The following is a 14,948-nucleotide window of genomic DNA, read 5'->3' on the forward strand; positions in this document are numbered from 1 at the left end:
TCTGCTCAGTGAGTCTACCATGGTGTTCTGCTGTCCAGGAAGATATGCAGCTGAAATGTTGATGTCCTGTTGGATACACCAGTTCCACAATTTCAGTGCTTTCGAGAATAGGGAGTGGGACCTTACTCTGCCTTGTCTTTTGATGTAGAACATGCAGGCAATATTATCTGTCATTACTTTTATGGTTTGATGTCTGATCAGTGGTAGGAAATGTTGGCAAGCATTGTTAACTGCTCGCAGATCTAGAAGGTTGATGTGCATGGAGAATTCTGCAGGAGACCACCTTCCCTGCACCGTGTAGGTCTGAAGGTGTGCTCCCCAACCAATTAGGGAGGTGTTGGTTGTTCGAATCAGGGACAGTGTTGGTTGGAGAAAAGGGACCCCCATACAGACATTTTGGTGTTCTGTCCACCAGAAATGAATAGGAGTTTGTGAAGACTTGTGTCTGTGAGGTACATACACTGTGCGTAGTCACACATGGAGACATGCAACGTGGCGTGTTTTACCATGAATGTGGCCGCTGCCATATGGCCGAGCAGCTGGAGACACTTCCTGGCGGACAGCTGCGGACTGGTTCTCACAGTGGATACGAGGTTGACTATTATAGAAAATCTGTGAGCTGGAAGGAAGGCTCTGGCCTGTATTGCATCCAGGTGTGCCCCAATAAACTCCAGATGTTGCACAAGTGACAGTGTCGATTTTTGGATGTTTATTTGAAGACCAAGGTTCAAGAAAAGCTCCATCATCTTTCATATGGCGTGAATTGCGTCAGGTTCAGATGGAGCTTTGAGGAGAAAGTTGTCTAAGTATGGGACTATGACGATGCCTTATTTGCACAGGTATGCTGCCACTACCACAAGGATTGTGGAGAATACTTGGGGGTGAGGGGCTGTAAAGAGTCCAAAAGGTAGTACCTTGTATTGGTAATGATTGGTCCCCAGGATGTACCTGAGGAATCATCTGTGAGAAGGGTGTATGGTGATGTGAAAATGTGTCTCTTGGAAGTTGAGAGCTGAAAACCAGTACCCATACTACAGTGCTGGGATAATAGTTGATAGTGTGACCAGATTGAAGTGTTGCAGTTAAATGAACTTGTTGAGGTTTCATAAGTCTGTCTCCAGACACCGGATTTCTTTTGGATCAGAAAATAGTGGAAATAAAAACCTTTCCCTCTGTGTTGGGATGAGACCGATTCTATGGCCCCCAGTCTCAGAAGATTATTTCCTTCTTCTCATAGAAGGTGTTTGTGAGAAGGGTATTTGAAGAGGGACAGGAAGGAGAGGAGGGACAGGAATGGAATGGAGTACGCTTTGTTGATTATTTCCAGGATCTATGTATCCAAAGTGATTTGTCAGCATGGCGGATAAAAAGGGGCTAAACGGTCGTCAAACTGGTGGGTTGTTAAAGATGGTTGCAGCAACTTTAACAGGAGGCGGCTTTCTGTATTTTAGAATAGTTCATATAATTTTATTTGGTCATAAGAGCCTTGTAATTGGTGATACGACACTAGAGTGTCATCGAAGAATATGCTTTGAGACCAAACAAGTCTAGTTGCATCCAGTTCCTCTTGTTGGAGGTTTCCCTGGGGTGGTGTTAGCATCCCTTCTCATGTACCGCATTGACGACCAGGGAGTTTGGAGTAGGATGGGAAAAAAGAAATTCCAAGTCCTTAGTGGGGACATAATATATTTTGTCCTCCCATGTGAAGGCGTGTAGAATATCAAGCAGCTTGTGTTGTTGCTCTTCGGACTTCCTCCAACAAGATCTGGAGAGATTCAGCGATTCTGCAGAATAGTTTTTGAAAGTGTCTGAAATAGTCCGCCGACGTAGGAGGTGGTGGCATGATCACCTCATCAGGGGAAGAGAAGAAGTGGAGTGGTGGTGTAACCTCTTCCTCTGTTTCTTCCTGCTGTTCCTCCATCGTTACTGGGTCGACATCAGATGGTCAAGAAACAGATGAGGATGACGATCGTTTGTGTTTCTGGCTCCGCTCTATGGGTGCTTTGGGAAACTGTGCATATAGATAGCCCATGGGGCCCAGTAGGGCCAATGTGGAGAGACTGGCATGTGGGGTTGCATCCATGGGGGTCCATACCAGGCCCTCGGTTTGGTTCTGGATAACGCAGATGAGCACAGGATTATCTGTGTTCTAGATATGCGGGTGGAATGGAGTACTCTTCGTCCTCTTCCTCTTTGTCATTGCTGGGAAAGGATGGTGCAGTTCTCAGTGGTGAAGGGGAGTAGGGTTCTGATTCCGGGGAAAGAGGATGAACTATTGGGAGCTTGCAATGGAGGAGCGGAGCCTCTGGTGTATCACAGATGACCAGGTCACTTGGATATCTGAACTGCTATGGCGCAGGCAGGAGCATCATCGGCACCAGTGGTTGTTTAGAAATGGAAGGAACTATCAATGCCGAGGGTGGAGTGAATTCCCTCGAGCAGCCAGTAAATGGTGTAGATGGCTTACTTGATCCCGAGAGCTTGCTCAGTGCCGAGGATTTGGTCGATGCCAACACGGTTGACAGTGCTGACGCACCCAAGGTTGTCTTGGATGAGGCACTCATTACTGTTTCAGAAGCTCTTGCGCTGTTTCTCTCAGTCCCGAGAGACAGTGTGTCCGCCTGTGGTCCTGCCCATTTAGGATCCTTGGACTTCTGTTTGCTCCAGTATCAGAGTACTCAGGCTGTCATGGGAGCTAAGTCTCACCCCTGATGATGTTGAGGCTACTGACCTTGCAGGGGATGGCTTTATCTGAGGCGGTTCCTTGGAAGGTGAAGAAGTGGCCCATTTCTTCCCATCTGAGTGGGAAAGAGAGGATTTCCTCTTGGATGGCCATGGTGAGTGGGTATCGACTGCTGACCGAAATGAGGGTGAGAGCCAGGCCGGAGAGGTATCAAGGATGGGATCCAAAGCTGGCCGTAGAGAACTCTCCATGAGGAGAATTATGAGTCTGAATTCACAGTCCTTTGGGGCCTCGGTGGTCAAGTTGATGCAGTGGGTGCACTTCTGTGCGACGTGGCCCTCTCCGAGGCAGTGGATGCACTGTGAGTGCCCGTCACTCACGGGAAAGGCCTCCTAACAAGAGAGGCACCTCTTGAACCCAGGAGATCCTGGCATAGTCCCGAGGAGGAGAGATCCCATTTGGGGAGGGCAGAAAACAGGGAAGCGTAAGGTAATGGGGAGGGAAGAGTAACTATAAAAAAATGTTTTTAGGGGGAGAAAATTAACAGAAATGGCTATTCACCTACTAATGTAAGGTTAGCGTCTCTCTAAAGGTTAAGGAGGTAGAAGGGCTCTGCTCCGGATTCCATACCAAAGGCGATCGAGAAGGAACTGAGGACGGCTGGACCACACAGCTGTAAGTTACCCTCGGCGCAAGATGGAGAGGAGCGCATGTGGGGCCCAATGGGCACTGCTACCAAAGATCTTCAATCCCAGGCACAGGGGATCACATCACATACAGTGGAGCACCGATAGGCACACTACTCGAAGAAGAACCTACATTTCCAGGGAGACCAGGTATTTAAACTTGATGCTTCAAGCACTATGTCATTTCTCTATGTTAACAACTTTCTACCAAAGAAATTGAAATCTTTGGATCTATGGTGCAATATCAAAATGTCGTTGTCATTCGCAGGGTGGGATGCAGTGTGAAAATAATGGCAAACAGAATTTAGAGACCACAATGCAATGCCAAATATGAAGGGGAATCATATTTAACAAAACTGACCGAAGCTGCTGGAAAGCTATAGCTACAAAGCCAGTAATTCAGAGATTCTTTTTGTCCTTTTTCTTTTTTTTAAAATCAACATCTGAGGAAACACATCAATGCAGTTCTGTAAAATGGTTAATTTACAACTCAAAATACATCAGCTTCTATGATGTAACATTTATCAAGTAAACAAAAAGTGAAAAGGCTGTCTCTTTCCCTTACAATATGTCAATGGGATGTACTTTCAAGCAGTAGTAACAAATACAATTCAGAATCAAATACCTATTTTAATATGGGAATTTAACTGAAATAATTTCTTTTAATTTTGAAATGGAATTAAATTATTTTCTTGAGATTTTTTGTAAAAAATTGAGAAATAAAAATATACTACAAGTTCAACAAATAAATACTTTAATAAACAAAGTCAAATTTTCTAAGTAGATTTAAGGCTGGTCTGAAAACTTTACACAGAATAGTAATGCACACACAATGTGCTTGTTAATACTCTTTCTTATACTGCAGTAAATGTATATACAAAACTAAAAGCAAAGATGGTCAATTAACTAACATACTTTTTCTTTTCCTAGTTTATGATTTTCTTCTTTTAAAACTTGTGTATCTGTTTTAACCTTTAGACCATCTTCTCCTGCACCAATAAAACTATCAGCCTACAAAAATAACAGTTGGTAATTCATCTGAGAATTTTGTTTCTTCTGAATCTGTATCAAAGTATCAAAACAATAGCATCTGCGAGAAGTCTATAACATTTTAGATTTTTCTATAAAGGAGCATGTAAGAATGAAAAACAATTTTTAGAAAGTGACAATGCAAATACTGTAATACTGTCGAAAAGTTTACATGTGATTTCTAGGATGCCTTCACCACTTAATTAAAAACAAGTTACACACTGTATTACATTGAATAATAAACTGTTAGAGGGAGTGCAACAGTTCTAACTACTAGAGTGTGTGGAGTTTCTCATACCAGACTGGATATAGAAGAGATAGGGAAAGCATATTTAATCATGAAATTATTAGCCTAAAGTTACTTCCTTGATTACCACAAGACTATCTACATGAAAATAAAAAAGCTTTCAAGATGTTCAATACAAAACATACAATTTCAAAAGAGTGCTTTTCCTTACACTTGCACTGAGGTTGAGATAGAAGTGGGAGCAAGACCTGTTGAAAGCCTCTGGGTCAGGAGTAAAAGGGGTAAAAAACAAGGGTGATGTCCTGGTAGGGATTTACTATAGACCACCTAACCAGGAAGAAGAGGTGGATGAGGCTTTATTAAACATCTAACAAAATCATCCAAAACACAGGAATTGGTGGTAATGGGGGACTTCAACTACCCAGACATCTGTAGGGAAAACAATAGACCAGGACACAGATTATCCAACAAGTTCTTGGAATGCACTGGAGACAATTTTTTATTACAGGAGATGGAGAAAACAACCAGGGAAGAAGCTATTCTGGATTTGGTTCTGACAAAAAGGGAGGAACTAGTTGAGACTCTGAAGATAGAAGGTACCTTGGGTGAAAATGATCATGAAATGAGAGAGTTCATGATTCTAAGGAACAGTGGGAGGGAAAACAACAAAATAAAGACAATGGACTTGAAGAAGGCAGACTTTAAATACAAAATGGTCTGTATGGATGTGCTATTAATACGCATAAATATGCTAGCCTATATAGTAATTGTACCCAAAGATTTATGTGGGTGAGGGAATAAGATTTGGGCATGGAAGGTTGGGCACTGACATGAATATTCAGGATAGTGCCAAGACCCTATAAGAGGGCAAACCACCAAGCGGAGTCAGTTCTTTTAGTTCCTCTTTTGTTTAGCTACCAGCTTGGCTTTTGCAGTATAGCTTAGTTCAGGGGTGGGCAAACTTTTTGGGCCAAGGGACACATCTGGGTGGGGAAATTGTATGCAGGGCCAGGGCAAGGGGTTGGGGTGTGGGAGGGAGTGCAGGAAGGGGCTCAAGGCAAGGGATTGGGGCGCAGGGTGTATGAGGGGGCTCAGGGCAGGGGTTGGGGTGCAGGAGGGATGTGGAGTGCAGGAGGGGGCTCAGGGCAGGGGGTTGAGGTGCATAGGGGTGCAGGGTGCAGCAGGGAGCTCAGGACAGGGAGTTGGGGAAGTGGGGTACAGGAGGGGTTCGGGCTCCGGGATGGCAGCGGCGTGCACCAGGGCCAGGACAGGCTCCCTGCATATCTGCCCTGTCCACAGCCCCATGCCGCTCCCGGAAGCCCTGCGGCCCCTGGGGGAGGTGGGGCGGAGGGCTCTGCGTGCACTGCCCTTGCCGCACCTCCAGGTACCTCCTCCAAAGCTCCCATTGGCCACGGTTCCCCGTTCATAGCCAATGGGAGCTGCAGGGGGCGGTGCCTGGAGGCAAGAGCAACGCATGGAAACCTCTGCCCCCCTGCCCGGGGGCCGCAGGGATGTGGTGTCGGCGGCGCCGCGGGCCAGATCCAAGGCCCTGAGGGGCCAGATCCGGCCTGCGGGCCGTAGTTTGCCCACCCCTGGCTTAGCTACTCTATATTTGAACCTTCTCTCCACCATCTCAGCATTGAGGAATCTGGATCATCGGACTCATTTGGTATGCCAGAGACAAGGTTAGTCCTTTGTCTTCCATCACCAGGTCCCCAAGGAAGGGTGAGAGTAGCTTTTGTAAGGAATGATACCACATGTACCCATAGAACTACATTATTCTTTCTGATTCTATGGTTTGGAGCTTTGATGACCTTTTCCTTGATTTTAATAAAAATCTCCAAAGCTTGGCTTTGTCCTCAGCAAGAATGTTCTTGCCACAGACCCTGAGAGTCCTTACAAAGTACTGGACTCTCTACCTTCTCTAATTCTGTGGCCTGATTTCAGAACAAGAACCTGATTATCTTCTAGTCAGATCATTGACGGTCAACAGGACAATCCAGGGAATTATAGACCTGTCAGCTCAACTTTGGTACCCAGAAAGATAATGGAGCAAATAATCAATTTGTAAGCACCTAGAAGAAAATGAGGAATACGTAACAGTCAATAAGGGTTTGTCAAGAACAAATTATGTCAAACCAACCTAATATCCTTCTGTGACAGGGTAAGAAGCCTTGTGGATAGGGGGAAAAGCAGATCATGTAATATATCTCAACTTTAGTAAGGCTTTGATGCTGTCTTACATGACATTCTCAGAGAGCTATAGCCTACACAAATCTACTATAAGATGGATGCACAATTGGCTGGAAAACTGTACTCAGAGTAATGATTCACAATCAAGCTGGAAGGGCATATTGAGTGGGGTCCCACAGGAATCTGTTCTGGATCTGGTTCTATTCAGTATCTTCATAAATGATTTGGATAATGGGTACAGAGAATACACTTGAAGTTTGCGGATGACAAGAAGCTGGGGAGAGTTGTGAGCACTTTGGAGAACAGGATTAGAATTCAAAATAATCTTCTTGACACACTGAAAAAATGATCTGAATTAAATAGGATGAAATTCAATGAGGACAAATACAAATCAACAGCACAAATACAAAATAAGAAATGACCACTTTAGGAAGGAGAACTGCAGAAAAGGATCTGGGGGTTATAGTGTTCCACAAACGAAATACGGGTCAGCAATGTAATACTGTTGCAAAAAAAGTGAACAACATTCTGGGTTGTATTAGTATGATAGTTGTAAGCAAGATGAGAAGTAATTATTCCACTCTGCTCAGCACTGAGAAGGCCTGAACTGGAGTACTGTGTCCAGTCCTAGGCACCATACTTCGGGAAAGAGGTGGACAAATTGGAGAAAGTCAAGAGGAGAGCAACAAAATTGATTAAAGATCTAGGAAACATGACCTATACGGAAAGATTTAAAAAATGGGTTTGTTTAGTCTGAAGAGAAGACTGAGGGGCAACATAACAGCCTTGAAGTACATAAAAAGTTGTTACAAAGAGGAGGGTGATAACTTGTTCTCTTTAACCACTGAGGAAAGGACAAGAAGTAAGGGGCTTAAGTTGCAGCAAGTGAGATTTAGGTTAGGAAGTTTTTCCTAATGTCTAACTGTAAGGGTAGCTAATCACTGGAACAAATTACCTAAAGAGTGTGTGGAATCTCCATCATTGGAGGTTTTTAACAACAGGTCAGACAAATGCCTGTCAGAGATATTCTAGATAATACTTAGACCTACAGCAGTGCAGGGGACTGGACTAGATGACCTGTCAAGGTCCCTTCTTTGCATGATTCTATGATTCACATTAGTTCTTACTATTATGACTTCAGCGTTGGTATCATTTCGAAATCAGTTTACCTGATTTAAGGTATTAAGTCTCATTATTTCTTTTTCTGCATCTGTAAAAACAGCAACAAAATCAAATTATTTTTTTGACAACCAGAAGATTAGGTTATTTAAATTGCTATACAGATTAAGTAGAAAAATCTTAGGGAACTAAAACCAAATTGATGTCTCCAAGCAATAAACCCGTATACTTCATCAACATGCTCCTATCAGTGGGAAAAAACCCATAATGTAACAACACAACAGTATGATTCAGTTTTCATCACTTCAGAGCTAGATTCAAGCCAAAATGTTGGAACATAAGCAAAGTTACAGACACAGTCCATCAGTAGCTACCGAAATTTAGCTTTGAATGACTAAGTACTTAATACTTTTATAAAACACCAAAAAAATATTTAAAACGAAAGGATTACATATTTTACCACAACACAGACACTGCCTATAAATCACAAAGACAGCATTTTATTTTTGTGAATTACATTTCTAGAACATAAAAAACCAATTCATTATAATGGAAAAATATTAATTTAAATGTAACTCCTACTACTGAGTTTCTATAATGGTTACAAGCAAAAGCATATGCTTCTGTTACTTAAAAGTGGTCATTACTGTGGGAAACTCATGGCTAAACAGTCTCATTTTGAAAGCAATTCCCTCACAAGAAACCCCAAAAAGCCCTATGTAGAAAAAGTTTACGGGGCAAGAAACACTACAAGGTTCTCCTCAGTCTCTTCTGGATTCTGCAGTCAGGAATAGGGGTTGTCCCCTGTGAAAGAATAAGGACTTCTGGCCCTGTGCTTTGCTGTTCTCTGGGAAACTACTGCAGACACTCCCTGGCTGGACCATCATGTTGCCAGGACTTCCCAGACTGAATGCCCTGGAAGCCCCTGAATGGTAGTTTCTATAAAATGGATAGGGCTCAGACAGTATTAACCCTTGAGCAGATCTACTCTGGGGAGCTGCAGCCCTCCCCCTCACACTTTGAGAGAAGATCTCTGGACCTGCAGAGAACTCTCTATGGGTTCTGTGGGAAAAAGCAAATACTGCTGCACATAGGGCGATTCATATTCAGAGGGCCTCTGTGTTCAGATATCTACAGTATACCATACTTAGCCCAGGGTTTGCTGGGGGCAAGAGAAGTAAAACAAGATGAAGTGTCAGAGCAAGACAGCAAATGGATCCGAAGGACGGAAGTAAAAGAAAACAAGCCCAGGTTGATAAGGGAAGGCAACCCAAGCCAACAGGAAAGGTCATTTTTCATGTGCCATGCCATAATTTTAAATTGTTCAATTGTCATCTTTAGCTTCTTTTCTTTCCAGTGTAAATAATCTTAGTATTTTCAATAACATTTTAAGACCGGCCATATCTCTAACATTTGTCAGCCTCTCTCTACATGTTTTGATCTTAGCTGCATCTTTACAGACTGATGCAAACAATATTAGAAACCATCATCATAAAACTGGCATTTTTTTTTTTTAATATTACGGCAAAACAGAGAACAAAAATTCCTGCTAGGCTCTAACCAGGCATCTTCACTAAGCTATCCAGAGACTTCTACCTCACTATCAGAGTAGTACCAAGGTAGTCCTTTCACATCTTGTTTTACTTGATCATTTCAGGGGTAAACCCTTTTCTAAAGTGGCTCTATTCATAATTGTCACAATCTCATTTATTCATACTTCTTTTCCTAAAATGGCTTCTCTCTATTTTTAAATGTGTAAAATATTTTCGATAGGATCTGAAAATCTCAATTGCTTCCTACCCAACAGTGCTTGTTGTAGTCTGAGCACTTCTTCCTCTGACGATGTCATCAGTGGGAGTTTTTTCCCCTGTTCTTTCAGAAGGGTCTCCTGTTCGGCAACATAATTTTGAAGCTTAATAAACTCAGATTTCAGTCCTTCGTATTCTTGTGTTATTTGGCTGTTTTCCATCTTTACCAGTTCTCTCTCGTTCAGCAGGATTTTGTTCTCATTTTCTACAGAAGATAATTTCTCATTTAAATTTTTTACTTTATCCTCCAGTTCCTTCATATTCTGTGTGTCTTCTAGTTTTTCAGTTTGTAGGATTTGAATGTTCTTTTGCAGGTTGCTAATTTTAGAATGATCAGTGATTTCAATGCCTGCACCACCTGAAAAAGCACAAGAGATTGAGTTTAGACTAGTAACCAAAGTCAGCATTATAGAATTTTCTCATGGAATAGCTACCAACTAAGAATTTTTATTCTTGAAAGGTTGGCAATGTTAAACAATAACTTTCGTGAAATGGAGGCACTCACTTCATCTACAGAAAGCAAGAGAGACATTTAGAAGAACAAATGTTTGAAGTATATAAAGATACGTGGTTTGCTTTAGAAGAGATACACCTCACAGCTGCTTACACTGATAACTATAAAATGGCAATTTTGAAACAAGTGAAGTGAGGCAGATATGGTTCTAATCACCAATAGTTAAAAAACTGACTTAAAGGGAAAAATAATCAAAAGTCATAACGAGTATCAAAAAATAAATTTGTCTAGTCAGTCCTTCATACGTTCCTAAAACTATTTGACCAGAATACTGTTAGCTACCAGGTTCATTCCAGATCAAAGGACACTAGGTTTTGTGGTTTGTTGTTTTAATGTAACAGAGTTAATGAATGGTTGTCATGGGTTATAATAATTTGTATATTTCACATGTATTCATTTTAGTCAATTTTAAAATCTCAGGATTGTGGCTGAAAACTGGTAATCAGTACAAACATATTAGATTTATTTTAAGTTCCCGCAAGAATTAAAGAATGTTTTGATCACAATCATATGTTCTATAGACAAACACAACATTTAAATTCTCATTACATTTGGTTTTGTCATTTTATACATAAATCCTTACATTTATAATTCAATACACAGTAAACAGTATTGACTTTTCCTCTAAAGGTTTAAACTAAAAATGTAAATTGCCAAGCATAGAAGCAAAGACACATTATTCTGCAATAAAACTCTCAGACTTTCAACCTAAAGGTCACGTTCAAGAGAAGTTGGGTTTTTATAGGTACCAGATATAATGTCCCTAAAACTTTAGGAGCCTCTGTATAGCCAGCGTAACTTATAATGCAAATCATTTATACCAGTTACAGAGTTCAAGAAGGCAGAAAGCCAAAATTTAGATAGAAGCCGCTAAAAGAAAATACGTTGCTTGTCCATTCACGACTACGTAGATTCTGAAAACAAGAATTTCTAGGATCTGCATCCAGACGATACCAGATGGGTGAAAACACAATTTAGCAAGGGTATGGTCATAGGTGAGTAATATCATACTAAGAAGTGTGAGAAGTATTTTGTCTTACAGCTGAGTCATTATGCAAGAGATGCGTGGCTCATGCCTTTGATTTCACCCAAGACTCTTTAAAAGGATTATTTTGAAAGAAGTCAGAAGACAGAGAACAATTTTAACAGGCATTAAGATACCATGAGTCAGTTCCCTACCACCTCTGGTTGAGACCTCAAAAGGTTCTTACATGGTGCTTCTGCCTAATTCTATATCTGAGGAGACACTGTCGGTGATGGAGTTTCTCTTTCATTCTGGGAAGGGACAGTTGTCATTGGAAGTACCTCTCTTTCCCAGAGGGTAACACACACTCTTTGGGTGGCATAGTTTTGATGAATCAATTACAAACGAAACTTACTAAGTTTAGATATGAACTTGTAAATGAGGCCCCCGCCAAAAAGAGACCCAATTAATAACACATACAAACTTTCACTTCTATGCATCCAAAGATATCCCAGTACAAGAAAAACAGATAAAGGCACTTGTTGCTAGAAAGTGTTTTATCTACCAACCCATCCAACCAGGAACTTATACAGCCCTCATCACCATCAACTCTGACTTCATATCATTCAGTGAGTGACCCATTTAGTATCTACTACTTGCCTCTAGAATTATTTTTTGAGTTGAAAAGTTTTCACTCTATTCTGCAGTCTCTTTCCAAATCAATATTGGATTGGAATCAAACATGTGTTGGCTTTATGGATTTAGTGCATACCACCTGCCTGAGGATATGGAAGTAAGTAGATTATTTGGGGACAAATTAATGTCCAGGAGTTTAAAAAAATATCCCGCAGTGAATACAAGTGAAGAGATAGATCTGTTTCTCAGATAGTTTTCAACCCTAGTAGATTGGTAATAGCAGGAGAGAAGCCTTCCACAGGTAGTAACCCCATAGCTCTGAAAAATAAATTTAACAGACTTGAAGAGTTTCTCACTCAGTATCTAGACCAGAATCTGTTGGTGGACAGCTGAAAGTCACATGTGCGTTTTCTTCTGAAGAGCAGCCATTAACAATGCAATTAAATGTGCTCAAGTCAATTATAACCAAACTAAAGATTTGCTAAATCCATATGAATGTATTGGACGTAGATTATACTGCTCATTTGTATGTGCATTTGATTTCTGAATGAAGTTCATTCCATATAAAAGCTGAGGGTAACAGCCAATAAAATAGAATGATTGCAGGGTAATAAATACCTTGCTGTAACTGATTTTCAAGTTCTTCAATTCGCTCCTCATATTCACTTAATTCCTCCCAGTGCCGACGACTTATCTCTGCTAGTTTCTGTCGATGTGCATCCTGTAATACTGAAAGCTCATGCTGATGTTCATCTATATCTTGACTTAAATTCTGTTTCAGCTCCTAAAAAGTGTAATTGAAAAAAAATATTTAGAATGCAGACACACAGTATGTATACATTTTAAAAGAATATTTTTCTGCACCTGCAAAGATAATGCCAAATATTTTACACCAAAAATAAAACATGCCTGTTTAAAAATTATTTATTTATACAATCAATCAATGTGGTTGGCATGGTACAAACTACAAAAATAAAAAGAGCCCCACCTCAAAGAACTTGTAATCTCAGACACATAGGAGAATGTATACACTAGGACAGGGATCGGCAACCTTTGGCATGCGGCCCTTCAAGGAAATCCACTGGCGGGCTGAGACGGTTTGTTTACTTGCAGCGTCCGCAGGTTCAGCCGATCGCAGCTCCCACTGGCCACGGTTCGCCATTCCAGGCCAATAGGGGCTGCGGGAAGCAGCGTGGGCCGAGGGATGTGCTGGCCGCCGCTTCCCGCAGCCCCCATTGGCCTGGAACGGCGAACTGTGGCCAGTGGGAGCTGCGATCGGCCAAACCTGTGGATGCTGCAGGTAAACAAACCGTCCCGGCCTGCCAGCGGATTTTCCCTGACGGGCTGCATGCCAAAGGCTGCCGATCCCTGCATTAGGACATCCAGATGGTAGATGACTGGATTTTTTTCTCCTTCACCACCACCTCACCTCTCACATACACACACTCCACTCACATAGTTAAATTATAATCAGGTTAATATTGTCTCAAATGTCAAATAACTTGTATTTTCAGATCTACCACCTTGTTGCAATGACAGACAAAAAATCCCTGACCTCTATGAATGAAAATTCAGATAATAATTTTGTTTGGATGGAGAACTCATGTTAATTAGGAAACTCCAACCATTGATACGTCAGGGCTGCCAAGTAAACAGGTGAACAAGTTTCTTGAACAAGGAAGTAATGACAACAAAAATCTGTGTGTGTGCGTTTTTAATGGAATCATGAGCACAGAATGCTATTTTCCTATTTGTAACTGTACATGTTGTCTGACCACTTTTGTGTAACACGACGCTATGTCCCATGGATGTGCATTTCTACTCTGATCTTTTCAGCACAGAGAAAAGTATAGCAATAGTGACACATACCCCACAACCCCCCTACACTCCCAGATAAAGCAATCCATAGCAGCAGTTAATAACCAGCTATGTTAAATCCCCTTAGCTTTTCTTCAGATCCTCAGTCCCTGGAAGTGCCCACTCTGAACGTTATCGCTTAAATAACAAAAGTACTTAGCACTTATAAAGCATGTCACATCTTCTAAGAACTTTACAAATACTGAAAGGAAAAAATGTCGTCTTGGAGCTTGACTGTAATGCAAAATTGAAAACAAAAACATTTATCAGCTATAGGGATAGTTGGCAGTGTTCTTTCACCAAAAAAGTAACTTAGGGCTTGTGCACATGCCAAGTTAATGCCTGGAAAGCCAGAATGTGAATCTACAGGGCACAAGCTTGCCATGCATTAACTCGCCCCGTGGACATTACTACAGTGCAGTGAAAGTGCCAAAGTACTATTCTACACTCCGGGACTTTTACTGTGTGGTAGCAGTGTCCACATAGTGAGTTAGTGTGTGGCAAGCTGATGCCCTGTAGATTCACATCCTGGCTTGCTGGGTACTAACTTTCCATGTAGACAAGCCCTTACCTTATGCAAACACAGGAATTTACTAACAGCCAGAATGCAGCCCACAACCTTAGCCTCAACTCTCTCCTCTTTAAGCAACAAGAAAATTCAGCCTCACTAGGGAGAGTAGCTGGGACTATTCTTGAAAGAAGAATCATGGTCAATTCATTTGTCCTGGTGAAAAAAATAACTTTTGTCACAAATGGCTAAAAAAATTAAAATATTGGATTGCTTCTACTTTGACAGAACGCGGGCTCAATTCTGTAACCTGGACTCATTTTGGAAGAGATTCCACAACCTTGAGATTCTCACAGAGGGCTTAAACTTGCTCCCAAAGAAGTCAATGAGAGCCCTGCAACACACTTCTTTTGGAGCAGGAGCAGGTCATAGGACTAGAGGCTGGCACTTGTTTTGGGAAGAGTTACAGTGTGTGGATTATTTACACCTTAGTAGACAAATGTAACATTACAGTACATCATAGAAGGCAAAAGAAAGACTAACTTTCTGAACCAGCCAGAGAGCAAAGTGTCACATCATTTGTGGAAAAGACTGGTCCACAATGAAAAGTATGTAAAAAGGGCTGCAGAGCTCACTCAGACTTCTGTTATACTGATTTAGAGCACTGGTTCTCAATCACGGGTATATGTACTCCTGGGATACGC

General features: G+C 41.5%; 1 protein-coding gene across 3 annotated transcripts in view; it reads right to left on the minus strand.

Moving 5' to 3' along the window:
* TRIP11 (thyroid hormone receptor interactor 11) overlaps positions 1 to 14,948 on the minus strand; it is an 83,731-nt gene that overhangs the window by 51,546 nt on the left and 17,237 nt on the right. For 2 of the 3 annotated variants that reach the window (XM_005285413.4, XM_065595622.1), the window contains exons 6-8: positions 12,498 to 12,663; positions 9,758 to 10,123; positions 8,008 to 8,048 (exon numbers count right to left, since the gene is read on the minus strand). In XM_005285413.4, the coding sequence (XP_005285470.2) occupies positions 8,008 to 8,048; positions 9,758 to 10,123; positions 12,498 to 12,663 (573 nt within the window). Of the gene's footprint in view, positions 1 to 4,284; positions 4,381 to 8,007; positions 8,049 to 9,757; positions 10,124 to 12,497; positions 12,664 to 14,948 lie in introns of all 3 variants that reach the window. The other variant, XM_008165732.4, reaches the window with a different exon arrangement.

The sequence above is a fragment of the Chrysemys picta genome, chromosome 4, assembly GCF_011386835.1.
Source record: "Chrysemys picta bellii isolate R12L10 chromosome 4, ASM1138683v2, whole genome shotgun sequence".
Classification (NCBI taxonomy): domain Eukaryota; kingdom Metazoa; phylum Chordata; order Testudines; family Emydidae; genus Chrysemys; species Chrysemys picta.